We start from the raw sequence: 22,355 nt of genomic DNA, 5'->3' as shown, positions 1-22,355 counted from the left end.
TTGCACCTTCCTTTCTTCATGCGTTTCATACTTTTTCTTACCCTCTGTAATTTCTCTTATTACATTTCGTCCATATTTACTGGCCTGTAAATAGACATGAAGTCCTAGCCTGATGAGGTAGCTCTTCTGTGTTGTACCATTCATTTAGCCAGAGCAGTTCCATATTTTAATATTTATTTAATTTTGAACTTTGAACGTGTTCAGTTGTTTGTGTAGGTGTATATTAGTATTTACATCATGATTATTAACTCACTGATTACAGATTAAATGACTTGCTAATGTGGAAATCATATCCACCAGAAGAGGCTTATTTTTGTTTGAGCTCTGAGTTTACATAATGCCTAGTATGTACAGAAAACAAAATTACATGGAAGGTGGTTTGACTGCAGTGAACTGCTGGTCTAGATCTTTCTGCTCCCAGTGAAAATTCTTTAATTTCACTCCATGGATTAAAATAACATTAAAAATATTTTAAATTAAAATTAAACTGTTTCCCCACAATGGAACCAGAGGAGGAACCACAGTGAGACAGTAAATAAAGCAAACATAAACCTTCTCAATCATCATGTTTTGATGAGAACAAAAAGTGGGATAACTGTACATAATAATTTAAAAAAATCCTTAGCAGCACCAAAAGTTCTGACTGTGCTAATACTAAGCTTACATACTAAGCTAAGCTTAAAATGTGCCAAGAATGCAGGTAAAGCTGCTATTAATACTAATCATTAACTATATTAAAAGAAGGAAAACTATACAAATGTAACTACATTAAGATCTGTGTAGTATGAAAACTATTGTAGCTAGATCTGTGTAAATAAATTAATTTACACAGATCTATCACCCTTTCAAACTGCTCATGAAGCACGTCATGACCTATTTGAAATCTGCATATATCATGTGGCGATGGCGCATTCTGAACCCCTATTTTTCTCTTACTTCTAAAAGGCTCTGGAATTAACAAAAGACAAATACAAATGCTTGAATTTGTTCAAGGAAGCAGGTAGGAACATTTCAACTCATCTATGAAAGTGAAGAATGACTGCTGATTAAAGGACCAGTCATTGCTCTACAGGGTGGGCCATTTATATGGATACACCGTAATAAAATGGGAATGGTTGGTGATATTAAAGTCCTGTTTGTGGCACATTAGTATATATGAGGGGGCAAACTCCTCAAGATGGGTGGTGACTATTTAGAAGTCGGCCATCTTGGATACAACTTTTTTTTTTTTTTAGGAAGAGGGCTATGTGACACATCAAACTTATTGGTAATGTCACAAGAAAAGCAATGGTGTGATTGGTTTCAACATAACTTTATTCTTTCATGAGTTATTTACAACTTTCTCTTTGTTCACAGCCATTGACATGTCGAAGAGGTTAACACGTGAGGACCGGATCGAAATTGTGTTGATATCTGGTGAACGCAGTAACCGGGTCATTGCAGCAGATTTCAATGCAAGACACCCTACGAGACCACCCATCTCCCATGCTACAGTTAGCAAACTGCTTGCTAAGTTTCATGAAACTGGTTCAGTGTTGGATTTGCCAAAATGTGGACGCAAGAAAACTGTCACTAATGAAGAAACATCAGTGGCTGTCCTAGCTTCATTTAGCAAGAACCCACAGCGTAGCACTCGCCGCATGTCACTGGAGAGTAGCATTAGTCGAACATCCCTTTGGCGGATATTAGCTAATCACAAATGGCACCCTTACCAACTCCAGCTACTGGAGCATCTCAACGAAGATGACCCAGATCGGCGCACAGAATTTGCAGAATGGGCAAAACAAAAATTGGAACAGGACCCTCAGTTCACGCAGAAGATTTTGTTCAGTGATGAGGCAAACTTTTATGTGAATGGTGAAGTTAACAAACAAAACCACCGCTATTGGTCCGACACTAACCCACATTGGATGGATCCCTCCAAGACTGTTGGAACAACAAAAGTGATGGTTTGGTGTAATATATGGGGTACAACGATAGTGGGTCCATTCTTCATCAATGGAAACCTCAAGGCCACTGGATATTTGAAATTGCTACATGATGACGTGTTACCCTCTCACTGAAGCTGGCATGTTTCTTGAGTTTTTCCAGCAAGATGGTGCACCACCACATTATGGGTGCCAAGTCAGAGCATTCCTAGATGAACAGTTTTCTGGAAAGTGGATTGGTCGTTGTGGGCTAGTTGAATGGCCCCCAAGGTCTCCCGATCTGACCCCCTTAGACTTTTATCTTTGGGGTCATCTGAAGGCAATTGTCTATGGTGTGAAGATACGAGATGTGCAGCACCTGAAACTACGGATACTGGATGCCTGTGCTGGCATTTCTCCTGCGGTGTTGCTATCAGTGTGTAAAGAGTGGGAGAAGAGGGTTGCATTGACAATCCAACACAATGGGCAGCACACTGAACACATTTTATAAGTGGTCAGAAACTTGTAAATAACTCATGAAATAATAAAGTTACGTTGAAACCAAGCACACCATTGTATTTCTTGTGACATATTGTCACATGGCCCTCTTCCTATTGAAAAAACAAAAGTTGTATCCAAGATGGCCGACTTCTAAATGGCCACCATGGTCACCACCCATCTTGAGGAGTTTGCCCCCTCACATATACTAATGTGCCACAAACAGGACTTTAATATCACCAACCATTCCCATTTTATTACGGTGTATCCATATAAATGGCCCACCCTGTATATAATGTCATTGCTCTAACTAGAAAAACACCGGCAATGCTTAAAAACAGATAAATGATGACGGTCAGCAGACTTCCAAGATAATCAACATGTCATGGACATAACTGTGAAGTAGTTTGGGTCATTTGGGGGTGATTTTCTTCCCTACTAGTGGTGAGAAGACAAACTGCATGATGCCTTTAAAAGATTTAGGCTTTACATTAATGTGTATGAATTGGGTCCTGTTCCAGAAACAGGTTCAGTGAAAACTCACTCATTTTCTTTCGGACTCCTCCAGCTGTTTGACTCTTGCATTCATTTTTTCATTTGTAAAGTCTGTATCAAAGCTGTGTGTCTGTGATTGTTCATGTCACATCTACAAAAAATGTTTCCAGATCTTTCTCCTCTATCAGACATTCTCTCCATACCTGAGAGTGTCCAGTCTCCAGCGTGGATCCTTCAGCCCACTCGACAGCAGCTTCATTCCTGAGTCTCCTGGATGGTTGTAGCTCAGGTCGAGCTCTCTCAGATGGGAGGGGTTGGAGCTGAGAGCTGAAGCTAGTGAAGTACAGCCTTCCTCTGTGATCAGACAGCCTGACACACTACAGACACACAAAGCAGCAAAACGTCTGTAAACACTTCACTGAATAATAACAATTATTATTATGATTATTATTATTATTATTATTATTATTATTATTATTATTACAACAACAATTATACTTTAATTACTGTTTTTTTAATACAATAACACGTAGGCTGTGTTGTTAGCCATTAAGGACAAAAAGCAAGGGAATGCTAAGGCAAGGATTAAATGGTGAAGAAAGAATGTTGGAAAGGATTCAGGGGAGGAAATGAGTCAGGCTATGGGTGGTAGGAAAGAGTTACAAGATAACTATAAAAGCACAGCTGATGCTGTGAAGGAAACTCAGAAGAAGGTGGCTGGCGTATCCTCTGGACAGAAGAAATAAGACAAGAAGGCTTTATAATTGGGATGGACCGATCTGATATACAGTATCAGTATCGGTCCGATACTGACCTAAATTATTGGATCGGGGGTCATGGCATCCACCTGAACGGTAGTGAGACTTCGAGCTCCGACCTCAACGTCCTTTAAGTACGCCTAAACAGCGGTTAAAAGCCAACCTCTTAGCGGCTGCCTCACCGACCTAAGCTTCTGCTTTGATCTAAACAGCCAGGATGCCGACTAAATATAGGTCCAAGCCTAAAACAGCCGGAAAGGATGGATCAGACGACGATCCTAGCAACGAACCTGAAACCGAGAAAATGGAAGGAGCTAGTGCTAGCTCCCAACAGACCGAGGCGAGTGTTTTGGCCGCAATTCAGTCGCTGAAAATTCACTTCACTGCTCAACTGCAAGAAGTTTTAACATCAAACCAAGAAATAAAAGACGTAATTGGAGTGTTTTCAGAGAGGCTCACCTCAGCAGAAACTCGCATCAGTAAAGTTGAAGACGATGTCTCTTCTCTCACAAGTAAAGAGGCTTCCCTTCATAAGAAACTTCAGGAACTCCAGCTAAAGGTGGATGACCTCGAAAATAGAAGCCGAAGATCCAATCTGAGACTCTTTGGATTACCCGAGAATACTGAACAAGGAGAAATTACAATATTCTTGCAAACATGGTTAATGGATGTTTTGGGACGGGACGCACTCCCATCCCCACCTATCATTGAACGAGCACACAGGCTACAAGGCCGAAACACTCCAACTGGCCCACCTCGTGTGATCATCATGAAATTCTTGAATTATCAAGACAAGATGAGGGTGATGAGAGCGGCACGTCTGAAGGGAAAAATAACGCACAACAGATATCACGTTATGTTTTTCCCTGATCTGTCAACGGAGGTCCAGAAACAGCGAAAACAATACAACCAGGTAAAACAACAACTCCGTGAAATGCACATAAACTTCGGACTGATCTTTCCAGCAAAAATGAGGATTTTCCAACATGACAACAGGCTCCTTTTCCACACACCAGCGGAGGTGGAAGATTTCATACGAAAAGTCCGGCAACAAAACGAGGGATAAACTTCACGCCCACTCAGAAACGCTACCATATCAAATACGTGTAACTCTGATGAACAATTCCAAATTGGACATACAATGGCTGCTGGTGTACAGGTATGATATAGATGGCCTTAGATATATTATGTTTAAATCTTTTCATTCATTTACATTGTGTGGCCACTTCTTTAGTTAATATGGTCGGACCTAAGTTTGAAGCTTCAATCATGAGGACGCTTCATCAGCTCCTTTACATGGATCTGATGCATACCCAAGCCGCAATGACTTTGGGGGGGAAGGTTTTGAGACCTACACCCATGGGAGGTCTCTGGGTTGTTGTTTTTTGTTTTGTTTTTTTTGTTTATAAGAGATTGTTTTTAAAGTATAGTGCTCTTGAAATAAGAATTTGTGAGCTTCGACAGGAGAGACGAGATGTAGTCAAACCCAGGTCACTAAGGGCACAAACTGTATGAGTAGTTATTCAAATATTGAACTAATTTCCTGGAATGTAAGAGGCCTTAGGAAATATATTAAACTGAAAAGAGTAATGGATAGAATAAAACAATATCACCCAAAGATAGTTTTTATTCAAGAAACACACTTACTCGCGAGTGAAACTGACCGGATAAGGAGGAGATGGCCAGGTCAGGTTTTCTTTAGCCACTTCTCAACATATGCTAGAGGAGTGGCAACACTCATTCATAAATCAGTGCCCATGTGTATGAAAAAAACCATCTTGGACCCTGCAGGGAGATTCATTATTCTACAATGCTCCGTACTGAACCAAGATTTAATATTAGTTAATGTATATGGCCCCAATATTGACGACCCCAGCTTTTATAATAATCTATTCCTCTCTATTGCAGCCCTCCACGGTGAGATTATTATTGGGGGGGACTTTAATTGTACCCTGGAGCCTAGGCTTGATAGATCATCAGGTTTAGACTCCTCCCACCCAAAATCTAGACAAGCCATACAACACTTTATGTCGGAATTGAATCTTAAAGATACAGTGGGGCAAAAAAGTATTTAGTCAGCCACCGATTGTGCAAGTTCCCCCACGTAAAATGATGACAGAGGTCAGTAATTTGCACCAGAGGTACACTTCAACTGTGAGAGACAGAATGTGAAAAAAAAATCCATGAATCCACATGATAGGATTTGTAAAGAATTTATTTGTAAATCAGGGTGGAAAATAAGTATTTGGTCAATAACAAAAATACAACTCAATACTTTGTAACATAACCTTTGTTGGCAATAACAGAGGTCAAACGTTTACTATAGGTCTTTACCAGGTTTGCACACACAGTAGCTGGTATTTTGGCCCATTCCTCCATGCAGATCTTCTCGAAAGCAGTGATGTTTTGGGGCTGTCGCCGAGCAACACGGACTTTCAACTCCCGCCACAGATTTTCTATGGGGTTGAGGTCTGGAGACTGGCTAGGCCACTCCAGGACTTTCAAATGCTTCTTACGGAGCCACTCCTTTGTTGCCCGGGCGGTGTGTTTTGGATCATTGTCATGTTGGAAGACCCAGCCTTGTTTCATCTTCAAAGTTCTCACTGATGGAAGGAGGTTTTGGCTCAAAATCTCACGATACATGGCCCCATTCATTCTGTCCTTAACACGGATCAGTCGTCCTGTCCCCTTGGCAGAAAAACAGCCCCATAGCATGATGTTTCCACCCCCATGCTTCACAGTAGGTATGGTGTTCTTGGGATGCAACTCAGTATTCTTCTTCCTCCAAACACGACGAGTTGAGTTTATACCAAAAAGTTCTACTTTGGTTTCATCTGACCACATGACATTCTCCCAATCCTCTGCTGTATCATCCATGTGCTCTCTGGCAAACTTCAGACGGGCCTGGACATGCACTGGCTTCAGCAGCGGAACACGTCTGGCACTGCGGGATTTGATTCCCTGCCGTTGTAGTGTGTTACTGATGGTGACCTTTGTTACTTTGGTCCCAGCTCTCTGCAGGTCATTCACCAGGTCCCCCCCCGTGTGGTTCTGGGATCTTTGCTCACCGTTCTCATGATCATTTTGACCCCACAGGATGAGATCTAGCATGGAGCCCCACATCGAGGGAGATTATCAGTGGTCTTGTATGTCTTCCATTTTCTGATGATTGCTTCCACAGTTGATTTTTTCACACCAAGCTGCTTGCCTATTGTAGATTCACTCTTCCCAGTCTGGTGCAGGTCTACAATACTTTTCCTGGTGTCCTTCGAAAGCTCTTTGGTCTTGGCCATGGCGGAGTTTGGAGTCTGACTGTTTGAGGCTGTGGACAGGTGTCTTTTATACAGATAATGAGTTCAAACAGGTGCCATTCATACAGGTAACGAGTGGGGGACAGAAAAGCTTCTTACAGAAGATGTTACAGGTCTGTGAGAGCCAGAGATTTTCCTTGTTTGAGGTGACCAAATACTTATTTTCCACCCTAATTTACGAATAAATTCTTTACAAATCCTGCCATGTGAATTCATGGATTTTTTTTTCACATTCTGTCTCTCACAGTTGAAGTGTACCTCTGGTGCAAATTACTGACCTCTGTCATCATTTTAAGTGGGGGAACTTGCACAATCGGTGGCTGACTAAATACTTTTTTGCCCCACTGTATATGGAGATTAAGAAATCCAACAGGGAGAGAATAATCTTGCTACTCAGCCAGTCATAATAGCCGCAGTCGCATAGATTATTTTCTGATTTCAAACTTTCTTATTTCCAGAATTAACAGCTGTTCATATAAAAGTGTGCTTATATCTGACCATTCATTAACTACGCTTAACTTTTCAGTTACAACAGCTTTTAGACGTAACCCTATTTGGCGTTTAAAACCACACTGGCTGCAAAATCAAAAATTTTTGGAATATGTAGGTAAAAATATTGATGACTATTTTTACTTTAATAAATCCGAAACCACAGCCTCAGTAAGATGGGAAGCCTTTAAGGTTTTTATTCGTGGGCAGATGATAAGCTACACCAAAAGCAAAGAAAATAAAAATTATACTGAGATGTTGGACCTCGAAGGTCAAATAAAAGAAATGGAACTTGAGATAAACCTGAATGACTCTAAAGAAAACCAACAAAAACTTTTAAGATTAAAAGCAAAATATGATAAATTAACTACTGAGAAAGCCTCAGGAGGACTCATTAGACTGAGACAGACCTACTATGACCAAGGGGAAAAGGCAGGAAAACTTTTAGCATGGCGCATAAAAACGCTACTGAACGAACAAACAATAAATGTAATTAGAACTGCAGACGAAAACACCACAGATCCTTATAGAATAAATGAACTCTTTGAACTCTATTACTCACAACTATATACCTCAACAGGAGATACGACTCGAGAATCATTAGAATCCTTCTTTGACTCAATAAGTACCCCTTCACTCCTTGAAGAAGCTCGATGTGAATTAGACTCTCAGTTATCTATGAATGAACTGTCGATCGCAATTGATAAATTAAAAATGGGAAAAACTCCCGGCCCAGATGGAATTCCACTAGACCTTTTCAAAATATTTAAAGACAAATTAATATCCCCTTTGTACGACATGCTGGTGGAAAGTTATGATCTAAAAGAGCTTCCCCCTTCCTTGCGTAATGCACTCATAACGGTATTCCCTAAGCCTGGGAAACCGCCTACAAAATGTGAATCTTATAGACCAATCTCATTAATAAACTCTGACGCCAAGATAATAAGCAAAGTACTGGCAAACAGACTTGAACGGTACCTTCATCTTCTCGTTGATACTGACCAGAATGATTTTGTAAAAGGCCGACAAACGCAGCATGGTATTCGCAGAGTACTGAATGTACTTTACTCAAACTCAGAACATCTAGACATGGCTTTGCTTTCCTTAGACGCAGAAAAAGCTTTTGATAGGATCGAACATAACTATCTCTATAAGGTACTGTCTCAATTCGGCTTTGGCAGTTACTTCATGACCTGGGTCAAAATATTATATAATAAACCTATAGCCTCAGTTAGAACTAACAACATCATATCTAGACCATTCTATCTAGGTAGAGGTACACATCAAGGCTGTTCCCTTTCGCCTCTTCTCTTCGTCCTAGCAATAGAACCATTGGCTATTGCGATAAGGAACAATCAAAATATCTCTGGTATTAGAACAAATAATATTGAGTTAAAAATTGGATTATTCGCGGATGATATTATTTTAATGCTATCTAAGTTAAAGAGCTCAATTCCCCAGCTACTTAAAACAATTAACTCCTTTGGCAAGATCTCCGGTTATAAATTAATGAATCCAAATCGGCCATCCTCTTCTTTAATCATTCTGAAAGAACTAAACCACCTATTCAAACAACGTTCCAAATTGCCAGAGACAGTTTTACCTATCTAGGTATAAAAATCACTCCAAAAATTAATGATTTGGTACATGCAAATTACTCTCCTACTATCAACTCTGTTGTTGACTTAATCAATAGATGGTCTATGTTGCCAATCTCGTTGATTGGACGAGTAAATATTCTCAAAATGAACGTCCTTCCAAAATTTCTATATCTCTTCCAAGTCATTCCTCTCAGCCCTCCAGATGACTTCTTCACAAAGGCAAAAACAATATTCATTAAATTCATTTGGAATAACAGACGAGCCAGACTGCATCTTTCGCTACTATATCTTCCGTATGATAGGGGAGGTCTTTGTGTTCCAAACCTCAAACGGTACTACTGGGCTGCACAGCTCTCCGCGGCCTCATGCTGGTTTTCAACAACAACCCTACCCTGGGTAAATTTAGAAAGGACAAGTACTACCCCCTTACCACTCAGCACGTACTTGTACTCTGCAAAGTATAAAGATCTGATGAAAGATACATCAAACCTCTTCGTTAAAAATACCATTCGTGTGTGGTTCGACGCACTCAAGTTTAAAAATGAAATGCCAGCACTATCCCAATTCTCACCTATCTGGGGCAATAGGGCCTTTAAACCCGGTTGGAAAGATTTGGGCTTTAAAATGTGGGCCGACAGAGGCCTGTGTAAAGTTGCAGACCTATTTGACAAGGATACCTTACTATGTTTCAATGGCTTGACACAGAAATTTGACATCCCAACCAAACATTTCTTTAAATTTCTCCAAATTAGAAGCTTCATTTCAAAAACCCAAAAATCCCCAACATTGCCCACTCTAAACTCATTAGAGGATATAGCAATAAACCATCAGCTGAAGAAGGGTTTAATATCTCGCTTCTACAGTAACCTCAGAGAGGGCTCTCAAACATCCTCAGAAAAAGAAAGACTTGCATGGTGTCAAGACTTAGAGTGCAGAATAACTACAGAGGAATGGCAAAAAGCTTGCTTGAAAGCCCAAACACAATCTATAAACACTCAATTTAAACTAATCCAGTACAAATGGTTAATGAGAACATATATTACCCCAACATTATTAAACAAATTTGACCCCCAAACTCCGGACATATGTGTTAAATGTGGGGAAAAAGGCACACTGATGCACTGCCTGTGGGAATGCTCAGAAATCCAAAAGTTTTGGAAAGAAGTTTTAGAAGTAATTGCACATATCACAAGTGTCAAATTGAATCTATGCCCTAAACTATGCATCCTAGGAATTTTCCCCCGCCGAAATCCAGCTGAGAAAAGTTAACCAAAAAACCACAATCTTCTGCCTGCTACAGGCGAAATACAGCATAGCCAAATCATGGAGATCCACTAGTAGACCACACTTGAGAACTTGGTTATCGACATTGTCAAAATCCCTTGCTTTGGAGAAACTCACGTCCATGATAAAGAGTAAACATGCTTCCTTTAAAAAAATGTGGGGAAATTTGTTATTTTTGGAAAGTGAGGAAATGATCGATAATGAACAGAAATGATTCTATCCAGTTAACCCGTATGGGAGAAGTAGTGCTGCAGCTGTTAAAGAGAACCTGGACTGCTAAATAGAAGGACAGGAGAAGGGTTGTGAAATTAAATGGACTGGAACTGAAGAGGACGTAGCTTATCATCGCAACCACTAATTTGGATGCCTCTCTAACTAACTTGACACCCATGGACTAAACTTCAGCCCGAAGCCCTGGAACAATGCACTTAAACCTAATGGCTCACTATGCTATAAGTCGTTGTTTTTTTTTCCCTGGAGCACTATCTGTCAACCTTTGTTTTTTTTGGTTTTTTTTTTTTTCTTTGGGGGGGGGGGGGGGGGTATTTTGGTTTGCATACATTTTTTTTGGTAATAATATCTGAATGATTTTCATGGGAGACTATATATATAACTATATCTATGTGTCCTCCGGACTTTGTTTATTTGCGATGTACATGCATTGCTGTTGTACACTCAAGTTTTTTTGCTTTTTTTTTTTTTTGCTTTTTTTTGTTTTTTGTTGATGAAAAGGCAATAAATAAATCTTTATAAAAAAACAAAAACAAAATATTTTCCTAAATTATTGGATCGGATATGGGTGAGAAATAAAAAATGTAACCCAATCCATTAAATATCACAAAAGCACCTCACAAAACTTGCCACATGGCATAGCCCAGGCAGTGACCTTAGCACGTCGGAGCAGTATTTGTCACATGATAGAGCAGCTGTTGCGTGCGAGACCTGTTGGCGGTGTGGCGTTACTTCACAATGAAAGCATTTGCAACCTCGCTACATGCTTTCAAACCGGCATTTCAGAAAGCTATCCCAGAGAAGTAAAGCAAGTGTGTAAGTTCATCTCTGAATGTTTGTGAAGCATTCCCACGTTAAGCTTAACAACTGATATGTGGAGCAGAGACATCTGTGCGTTGTGATTGTTAAGTCTGACTATACAATGGTTAGAGTCAAGTTTTACTTTGAAAAGAACAGAGTTGCAGGTTAAACAGATTCTTGGTTTGAGAAAAAAAAAAAAACTATGAAAAACACTTTTCCCCCCCCCCATACTTGTGTTAAGTTTTGTATCGAAATTATATAAAATTCAACTTAAGGTTAAATGTGATAGAAGCAGCTTACACTGACATTCATCTTGATAAAAGATGTCATGAAGCTGTGTTTGCATTGATTTGTACTGCTTTACACTCTGGATGTCTATTTATGTTAAACTTTAAGTATAAAAGGGTCCATTCTACAACTTGGGGTTTTTTTTAAGTTGTGAATTATAAACATTATTTTGTGCTGATATTGCACTTCTTTTTTCAGAACTCTTTCTTTCAGAAGAGTTTTAGAAATCTGCATAAAACATGCATTTTAAAATACGTTTTGAATATTACTTTAAATACTTAAGATTTAAAGTTCTGCTAAAGGATTAAATAAAAAGATCAGTATTGCTGAACTGAACAGTATAAATGCACCTTAGAACACACATGCATCAACACTACATATGAGCGGGCGGAGGGAGGTTTGGAGTCTTCACACACCCCTATTCTCTGCTGCCTGTTGGAGCGGGGAGGCTAGGAGGAGTTGGCCATCCGATTAGGGTCTGGAATGTGGGGCTTCCCTGCTGCTCCTGAGTCGGGGCAGTCTGCTTCTCTTCACCGCAGGGAAAAGGGTAACACTATCTGGGTCTGGGTGCAGTTTCCCCCCTCCAGGGGCAAGGGTACCTAGACCTGGGGTATAGAGTACGCTTGGGGAGTGTGATTGTGTGTACAGTGTCTCTTTATGTCTGTCTCCACGTTGGGTGAGTGTTGAGCAATTGCATATGAGAGAATGAGGGTGGGAATGGATGTCTGTATCTGTGTGTGCCTGTATGTCTGTGTCTAAACAGTATGTCAGGTTGGGTATCAGACGCCACCTCTCTAGGGACATCTCAGGCCCTCCAAGGTATGGAGGCCTATCTTCGCCACCACTTCCCCTGCCAGTAGGCAGACGCCCTCAGACATTGGTGCATTGGTGGTTCTTTGTGTCCGGGGTGGGCGTCCAGGTACACACCAGCTCACTCCTTGGTGGCTGCTTGTCGGGGCCTTCGGGGGTGGGGTGCCCTCAGCCTGGGGCTCGGTCACTCTGGCCCAGCTGGCTACCGGCGGAGCTCACGGGCACGTCACTGCAACCCCCCCTGGGTTCTGCTCCGCGGCTGCTGAGTGACCCCTCATCTGGGGCTCTCCTCAGCTCTTTCTGGGATAGTGACACGGCTGCCCCTCTGTTGGTCTTCCTTGGTCTCTTGTGTTCTGAGGGCCTTTGGATGTCTGGAGTTTTGATCTCCTCCATACCTGCTTCATGCCCTGGAGGACGGGTCTGTGGCTCCCCACACCCTCTAGCAGATCGTTACATGAAGGAACCTTTTAAATACAAGCACGCTCATGTTCACAGGTGTACACACGGGTGCTCACACACACAAACTACACCCTTTTTGGCTCCTACCTCAAAGCACACTGTGCGCTGTCGATCTTATGTGCTGCACAATAATGTTTAATATTTAGTATATGCTGTGATATTCCCATAGATCATCGTGATGTTGTTTATTATGTTGCTCTTTTTTTTTTTCCTTCTGCTCGTTTTCTCTTTTTTTCTTAATTAACAGGCGATCAAGGTGATCAATATATGTATTTTTTGTCTGCTTATTTTGTTTGTTTTTTGCCCTTTATCCCCGTCCTTCAAAAAAAAGTATTGCTGAACTGCGAAATATTTTGGGTGCAGTGTATTTTTTGCATACGAGTGTAATAGAATAGCTTTAGTGTTTTGTCTTTTTAAATTTGGGTATGAACCTATACAAAATGCAGCAAGATATAAAAAAAAAACAAACAGTTTTATTGATTGTAAAATAGACTATATCGGATTCATATCGGTATCGGCAGATAGACAAATTTATGATATCGGTCTTGTATCGGACATAAAAAATTGGTATCGTGCCATCTCTACTTTATAATGGAATTACAATATACACACAAATATTGAAAGAAAGAGGTTAACAAAGGAAAAGGGGGCTAGTTATAGAAATTAAGAAAGACAAAGGTATAGGAAGGTGTATAGCAAAAGAAAAATGGCAAAAGCAAAGGAAAAGACGTGTATGTGTGAGGAAGGATGAAAAAAAGATTTGTATCTTGATCTAGTTTAGAATCAGGTAGTGCAGAGGATTAGTAAGGTAGAAGTGATGGCAGCTAGAAAAAGGATTAAAGGCAGTCCAGATGACATACTCGTATCAGTATGGCGATATCTAGGAGACAGAGCAGTGAACTTTCTGACCAGACTATTTAAAACAATCTTACAGGGTTAGAGGTTGCTTGTTGAATGGAGTAGTATTATACTGTACTATACTGAGTTGCAGGGGTCTTTATCTTTCAATCTAAGGTACCCTACCAGAAGTCTGGTAGCTTGAGTGTCCTGCACAGCATCTTTGCTGTTCCTAGAACTGTGCTTTTCTGGACAGAGATCTCGGATGTTGTTCCTGGGATTTGCTGAAGCCAGCCGCCTAGCTTGCGAGTCACTTCATCAATTGCATTGAATACAACTGGGACCCCTGTTACCTTCACCCTACACATCTTCTCGAGCTCTTCTCCGAGCCCTTAGTATTTCACTAACATCTTATGTTCCTTCTTCCTGATGTTGCTGTCAGTATTGCTATGTCTATCACAAGCTATCCTCTATCCTCTGCTTGTCTACCACTACTATGTCTGGTTGGTTAGACATTACCATTTTTTCCGTCTGTATCTGGAAGTCCCGTTTTGATCTCACGACTTCCAAGCCATACTCAGCACAGATGTTTCTGTATACTATGCCGGCAACTTGGTTATAGCGTTCCATGTCTGCCTTGCCTGCTAGCATCTTGCACCCAGCTGTTATGCGGTGGATAGTCTTAGGGACTTTTTTAAACAGCCTGCACTGGGGGTCTTGTCTGGTGCGGATAGACCCCAGCCTCTATGGATTGTTCTGAGAGCTTGTTTTGTGCTGCCATGATTAGTACTTCCGTGCTGTCTTTCAATCCAGCCACTAATAGAATTTCTGGATGTCAGCCTATTCCTCATCTGCCGGTGATACATACAGTGCCTGTCCTTCAATGAGTGCTCCTCCTCTTGCTCCTCTTCCTTCTTGGGTTTTTGCTGCCTGAGGTATTCACTGAGCATGCAGTTGGTTGGGGCCATCTTCCTGATGTATTCATGGATGTTCACTGTCTCATCCTAGACTGTGGTGCTGACACTCACTAGTCCCCGGCCTCCCGGGTTCTGCTTAGCATACACCCCTCAGGGTGCTGGACTTGGGGTGAAACCCTCCATGCATGGTTGATGGAGCTTCCTTGTCTTGATGTCAGTGGCTTCTATCTCCTCCTTTGGCCAGCTTATTATCCTAGCAGGATACCTGATCACGATAGCCTGAATCTTGTTCTTACCGTTCAGCTGGCTCCTCAAGACTTGCCTGACCCTCTGCAGGTACTTGGTCACTGCAGCTTTCCTAGCAGCCTCTTTGTAGTTCCCATTTGCCTATGGGATTCACAGGTACATGTAGCTCTCCACATTGCCTGCGATGTTGCCTTCTGGTAGTTGGATCCCCTGAGTTCTGATTACCTGATGTCTCATTCACTCTCGGTATACAGCTTGATGTCATCCATGTACAGGAGGTAGCTGACAACTGCTCCATTCCATAGTCTGTATCCGTAGCCAGTCTTGATAATGAGCTCACTAAAGGGGTTCAGGCCTATGCAGAACAACAGTGGGGAGAGAGCATCTCCTTGGGAGATCCTGCACTTGATGGTCACTTGTGCTATGGGCTTGAAGTTGGCCTCTAGTGTTGTATGCCACATCCCCACTGAGTTCCTGATGAGTTCCTGAATAAGCTTGAAATGTACTAAGGGCTCAGAGAAGAGCTCATGAAGATGTGGAGGGTGAAGGCAATAGTGGTCCCAGTGGTAATTCGAGCACCTAGTGCAGTGACCCCCGAAGCTAGGCAAGTGGCTCAAGCAGATCTAAGTATCAACATCCAAGATCTTTGTCCAGAAGAGTGTAGTCCTAGAATTAGCAAAGATATTGCACAGGACCCTCAAGCTGCAGGCCTCTGGAAGAGGACCCAAGCTTGAAGGATAGAATGCCCGCAGGGGCGAGAAGAGAATTATTTATTTATTTTTAAAATTTTTATATGCATAATGAAATCTGGATTATCATTCTACAATTTCTTCTCTTACTGGCCATATTATATTAGATATAGTGTTTAGTTCAGTTTTGAAAGGTGCCTTCATAAACAAAAGGTGAATGAGAAATGGAAAGAATTTAACCAGGTGTGTTCACCTGGAGCTGAATTAGACAAACACTCCAAAGCTGAGGCTGTTTAGATGGTGATTAAAAGTCACAGAAGAATTCTTCACCCTCCTTACGCTAACACAGAGCAAAATCTGTTATGGTCTAGCATGTGGTCTCGGTTCTTGAGACTTTGAAATGCTGTGATAACTTTGTATATACATCTCCTGATTTGTGAATATCAATTATTTTTCCTCAAGTCTACACTGATTTCTTTTGGGGGAAATAATGTTGATCATAATATTTTTTTTCTGAAATAATAGTACGTGCAAATATAAATAATCTGTGCTTTTTAAACAACACTAGTATATTTAGAAATGCCATATTGAAAATTCCTTGCTCTGTTAACAAAAAGCAGTGAAAAGAATGACAAAAACACCAAATGTAACTTTAACTGCCAATAGGTCACTAAACAATTCTATAAGGGTTAGTTGTGAAAAAAATCCAAGTAACATTATAAACAATCTGTGAAAAATTCTGAATTCTGACCTGAGGGTTTCTAGTGTACATTGAGAACTATCCAGTCCTGCAGACAGAAGCTTCATTCCTGAATCCTGTAGGTCATTGTTACTCAGGTCCAGCTCTTTCAGAGTAGAGGAGTGGAAGTTGACAACTGAGGACATAACTTCACAGCTTCTTTCCAAGAGGTTACAGCCACTCAGTCTGAAAAAAGAAAAAACACTTATCATTAAAATATGTCAAGAATTGTTCTCTGTCTTTCATGTGTGTGTGTGTGTGTCGTTGTGCTCTAAAATTCATGGTTAACCAAAAACCTTTAAATTCTAGCCTTGAGCAAAGTTAAACAAGCTCAATAAAAAGCTCAATAAAACAAAGTTGCCCCCCCCCCCCCCCGTTTCCTTTCTTTTTCTTAAAAAACAAATAAATAAAAAAAAAAAAAAATCAGCTTTTCGACTCAGAATCATACTTTTAATGCACTGTTAAAGACATCTAAATGTATTAAAGGCACATGTTTATTTATTTATTTTATTCATTATTATTCTTATTATTCACATGAGTACATGTATAACAGAGCAATTTCAGAGCTGTGGACAAAACAGGACAGAGCAACACAACGGTCACCAACTCCTGCACCACTAGGAAAACCAACACAGACAAAGACCAAGGTCCCCCAACTGACTCCAATCGATAAAGATTTATACAATATTCCTATATTCAGTTTCCTGTCCATTCCTCATACATGCCACAATGCCACTGTCATCTGAGTATTTCTGCATGTGGCACGACTCAAATGAAAATGCCACTGTATTTCAAGTCTGCTGCATAAAATGTCGAAAGGAATGGAGAAAGGGTGTGGATGTGTACATGTAGAGGTGAAGGATGTAAGGGAAGAGCATCATTCACTTCATTGTGTTGTTTGTACACACACTCTCTGAGATCAAGTTTGTCTTTGACATCAGTCTCAGTCAGTGTAGAACAGGGGTCGGCAACCCTGGGCACGCGTGCCACAGCTGGCACGAGAAGGGTTAACTGATGGCACGCCCATAGCTGGATTGGCCATCAGGCATACCGGTGATGGTGATTTGTTGTTTTTGTAACGGTATTGTTAGGTAATAAATATATAATCTTAAATGTTGTGACTGACTTCAAAACAATGTCGGACTCTGTAGTTTTCTCTGGTCCCCTCCCCAATCAGACCAGGAGTGACATGTTTAGCCGCATGTTCTCCTTAAATTGCTGGCTGTCTGAGTGGTGTCCCAGAAACGATGTGGGCTTCATAGATAATTGGCAAACCTTCTGGAGGAAACCTGGACTTGTTAGGAGAGACGGCATCCATCCCAATTTGGATGGAGCAGCTCTCATTTCTAGAAATATGGACAAATTTATTAAACCCCCCAAAATATGACTATCCAGAGTTGGGACCAGGAAGCAGAGTTGCAGTCCTACACGCCTCTCTGCAGCTTCTCTCCTCCTGCTACCCCCCCCCCCCCCCCCCCAAAAAAACCCATCTCCATAGAGACTGTGTCAGCTCCCAAACAGACAAAAAACAAACTAAAAACCAGCAACAAACAACTTAAACATAAACTATTACAAAGAAAGAACAATAAAGTATCCACATCTGAACCAAAGAGTAAAACAGCGAAATGTGGATTATTAAATATTAGGCCTCTCTCCTCCAAGTCTCTGTTAGTACATGACTTAATAATTGATCAACAAATTGATTTACTCTGCCTTACAGAAACCTGGTTGCAGCAGGATGATTATGTTAGTTTAAATGAATCAACACCCCCGAGTCATTCTAACTACCAGAAATCTCGAAGCACAGGCCGAGGGGGCGGTGTGGCAGCAATTTTTCACACCAGCCTATCAATTAATGAAAGACCAAGACAGACTTTTAATTCATTTGAAAGCCTGATGCTTAACATTGTCCACCCCAGCTGTGAAACTCAGAAACCAGTCTTACTTGTTATCATCTATCGTCCACCTGGGCCTTACACAGAGTTTCTGTCTGATTTCTCAGACTTTATATCTAATTTAGTTCTGAGCTCAGATGAAATAATTATTGTGGGTGATTTTAACATCCATGTAGATGCTAAAAATGACAGCCTCAACATGGCATTTAATCTGTTATTAGACTCAATTGGTTTCTCTCAAAATGTAAAAGAACCCACCCACCACTTTAATCACACTCTAGATCTTGTTTTAACATATGGCATAGAAACTGAACATTTAACAGTGTTTCCTGAAAACCCTCTCCTGTCTGATCATTTCCTGATAACATTTACATTTACAATAATTGATTACACAGCGGTGGAGAGTAGACTTTATCAAAGTAGATGTCTTTCTGAAAGCGCTGTAACTAAGTTTAAGACTATAATCCACCCACTGTTATCATCTTCAATGCCCTGTACCAACATAGAGCAGAGCAGCTATCTGAACGCTACCCCAACAGAAGTCGATTATCTTGTTAATAATTTCACCTCCTCACTACGTACGACTCTGGATACTGTAGCTCCTGTGAAAACTAAGGTCTCTAATCAGAAGTACCTGACTCCGTGGTATAATTCTCAAACACGTACCCTAAAGCAGATGACTCGTAATCTGGAGAGGAAATGGCGTGTCACAAATTTAGAGGATCATCATTTAGCCTGGAGAAATAGTTTGCTGCTTTATAAGAAAGCCCTCCGCAAAGCCAGAACATCTTACTATTCATCACTGATTGAAGAAAATAAGAACCCCAGGTTTCTCTTCAGCACTGTAGCCAGGCTGACAAAAAGTCAGAGCTCTTTTGAGCCAACAATCCCTTTAACGTTAACTAGTAATGACTTCATGAACTTCTTCACAAATAAAATTTTTATCATTAGAGAAAAAATTACCAGTAATCATCCCACAGATGTAATATTATCTACAGCTACTCTTAGTACCATTGATGTTAAGTTAGACTCTTTTTCTCCAATTGATCTTTCTGAGTTAACTTCAATAATTACTTCCTCCAAACCATCAACGTGTCTTTTAGACCCTATTCCTACAAAACTGCTCAAAGAAGTCCTGCCATTAATTAATTCTTCGATCTTAAATATGATCAACCTATCTCTAACAATCGGCTATGTACCACAGGCCTTCAAGCTAGCTGTAGTTAAACCTTTACTCAAAAAGCCATCTCCATACCCAGCAGTCTTAGCTAATTATAGGCCAATCTCCAACCTTCCTTTCATATCAAAAATCTTTGAAAGAGTAGTTGTCAAACAGCTAACAGATCATCTGCAGAGGAATGTTTTATTTGAAGAGTTTCAGTCAGGTTTCAGAGCTCATCACAGCACAGAAACAGCTTTAGTCAAGGTTACAAATGATCTTCTTATGGCCTCTGACAGTGGACTCATCTCTGTGCTTGTCCTGCTAGACCTTAGTGCAGCATTTGATACTGTCGACCATAATATCCTATTAGAGCGATTAGAACATGTATTACAGGTACTGCACTGCAGTGGTTTGTATCATATCTATCTAATAGACTCCAATTTGTTCATGTAAATGGAGAGTCCTCTTCACACACTGAGGTTAATTATGGAGTTCCACAGGGTTCAGTGCTAGGACCAATTCTGTTTACATTATACATGCTTCCCCTAGGCAGTATCATTAGAAGACATAGCAAACATTTTCACTGCTATGCAGATGACACCGAGCTCTATCTGTCCATGAAGCCAGATAACACACACCAATTAGTTAAACTGCAGGAATGTCTTAAAGACATAAAGACCTGGATGGCCGCTAACTTTCTGCTTCTTAATTCAGATAAAACTGAGGTTATTGTACTCGGCCCTGAAAAGCTTAGAAATATGGTATCTAACCAGATTCTTACTCTGGATGGCATTACCTTGGCCTCCAGTAACGCTGTGAGGAACCTTGGAGTCATTTTTGACCAGGACATGTCCTTCAATGCACATATTAAACAAATATGTAAGACTGCTTTCTTCCATTTGCGCAACATCTCTAAAGTTAGAAATATCCTGTCTCAGAGTGTCGCTGAAAAACTAGTTCATGCATTTATTACTTCCAGGCTGGACTACTGTAATTCATTATTATCAGGATGTCCAAAATACTCACTGAAAAGCCTTCAGCTAATCCAAAATGCTGCAGCAAGAGTACTGACAGGGACTAGAAAGAGAGAGCATATTTCTCCGGTTTTGGCTTCCCTTCATTGGCTTCCTGTTAAATCCAGAATTGAATTCAAAATCCTGCTCCTCACATACAAGGTCTTAAATAATCAGGCCCCATCTTATCTTAATGACCTTGTAGTACCATATCACCCTATTAGAGCACTTCACTCTCGCTCTGCAGGCCTACTTGTTGTTCCTAGAGTATTTAAAAGTAGAATGGGAGGGAGAGCCTTCAGTTTTTAGGCCCCTCTTCTATGGAACCAGCTTCCAGTTTGGATTCAGGAGACAGACACTATCTCTACTTTCAAGATTAGGCTTAAAACTTTCCTTTTTGCTAAAGCATATAGTTAGGGCTGGACCAGGTGACCCTGAATCCTCCCTTAGTTATGCTGCAATAGACATAGGCTGCCGGGGGATTCCCATGATGCATTGAGTTTTTCCTTTTCCAGTCACCTTTCTCACTCACTATGTATTAACAGACCTCTCTGCATTGAATCATATCTGTTATTAACCTCTGTCTCTCTTCCACAGCATGTCTTTTATCCTGTCTTCCTTCTCTCACCCCAACCGGTCGCAGCAGATGGCCGCCCCTCCCTGAGCCTGGTTCTGCTGGAGGTTTCTTCCTGTTAAAAGGGAGTTTTTCATTCCCACTGTTGCCAAAGTGCTTGCTCATAGGGGGTCATATGATTGTTGGGTTTTTCTCTGTATCTATGAAGCGCCTTGAGGCGACTTTTGTTGTGATTTGGCGCTATATAAAGAAAATTGAATTGAATTGAAATGAAATGCTTATATGCTGATTATATTGGTTTATATAAGAGAGGCCCAGACTCCAGAGCAAGTATATAAATACCTAGGCTTCCGTTTGTACTTCAAACCTGAGGTTGTGTGTTTTGTGTTCAGGTCTCCATATCCCGGGTATGTAAAATAAAGATAATTTTTTTAAAGTAAAAAGAACACTTTTGAGTTGTGTCTTTCTTGGCCCTAAAGAATCCAAAAGAACAGAATTTAATACTATAAACAATTAAAGGTGGTGGGGATTGGCCAGATGCTGGCTGATGTGTAAAAATAACTCTTGGTGGTGGCTGTGGCGGAGCTTTCACAGAAGCTTGCAGGTGGATGAGGGAAAGGGGAGGCAGGAGGAGGAGAGACCCAAGGCGGTTGCTGTCAGATGAGCTGAACTTCAAGTAAGAAGTTATGACCTGCAGTCTATCTGGGTCAGATATAAACTAAGTTTAGGTGTAGTTTACTTTCGTTGTGCTGAATTTTTAACGTCAGTTACAACAACACGTACTGCGTACTAGATAGCATGACGGAGTTTTTATACAGCCAACGGCTGGGTGGGTGCTATGATGTTACTGATAGTGAACTTTATTTCATTCATAAGGTTTAGTTATTAGAGTTACCATCCGGTAAAAAACGGAATCGTCTCGTATTCAGAGAAAATATTCCACGTTTCGTATTGAGGTGAAAAGGAACGCACTTTGTCCTGTACTTCAGCTAAAATGGAAAAAGACACAAAGCTGGAGTTATTCTGCATCTTTACGCTGCAGCTGTTTCTTCTTCTCTCATTCTCTCCCCCTCCCTCTCCTGTTGCTACTTCCCCAAAGCTGAGGGTACTTGTTTGTTTGTCGCCCACTTTGCGCCAGAAACAGGAAACCAGCAGAGGTTGCATTAAACAACAGCAGCATGTTTAAGCTTGATCAGCTGTTGTTAGAATTTATTTAATATTACTTTCTAGTATCAGCTGATGTTTGCTGGAGCCACAGCTGTAAGCTGATGGCCATGATATAGGTTTGGATATGTGGTGTGAGTGAAACATGAAGATGAAACAGGTTTACCTTTTAGGTGACATGAATGAG

General features: G+C 40.8%; 1 protein-coding gene across 2 annotated transcripts in view; it reads right to left on the bottom strand.

Annotated features, from left to right (window-relative positions):
• The window catches only part of LOC146680573 (NLR family CARD domain-containing protein 3-like), a 48,177-nt gene that overhangs the window by 5,689 nt on the left and 20,133 nt on the right, over positions 1 to 22,355 (bottom strand). For both annotated transcript variants that reach the window (XM_085447178.1, XM_085447177.1), the window contains 2 exons: positions 16,373 to 16,546; positions 3,104 to 3,277 (listed from right to left, as the gene is read on the bottom strand). In XM_085447178.1, the coding sequence (XP_085303304.1) occupies positions 3,104 to 3,277; positions 16,373 to 16,546 (348 nt within the window). The remainder of the gene's footprint in view (positions 1 to 3,103; positions 3,278 to 16,372; positions 16,547 to 22,355) is intronic.

The sequence above is a fragment of the Copadichromis virginalis genome, linkage group LG23 (assembly GCF_057382275.1).
Source record: "Copadichromis virginalis isolate Kocher_CV1m ecotype Utaka linkage group LG23, C_Virginalis_male_GT1.1, whole genome shotgun sequence".
NCBI lineage: Eukaryota > Metazoa > Chordata > Actinopteri > Cichliformes > Cichlidae > Copadichromis > Copadichromis virginalis.
Note: the sequence above shows the minus strand (reverse complement) of the source record. Positions and strands in the feature narration are given on the sequence as shown.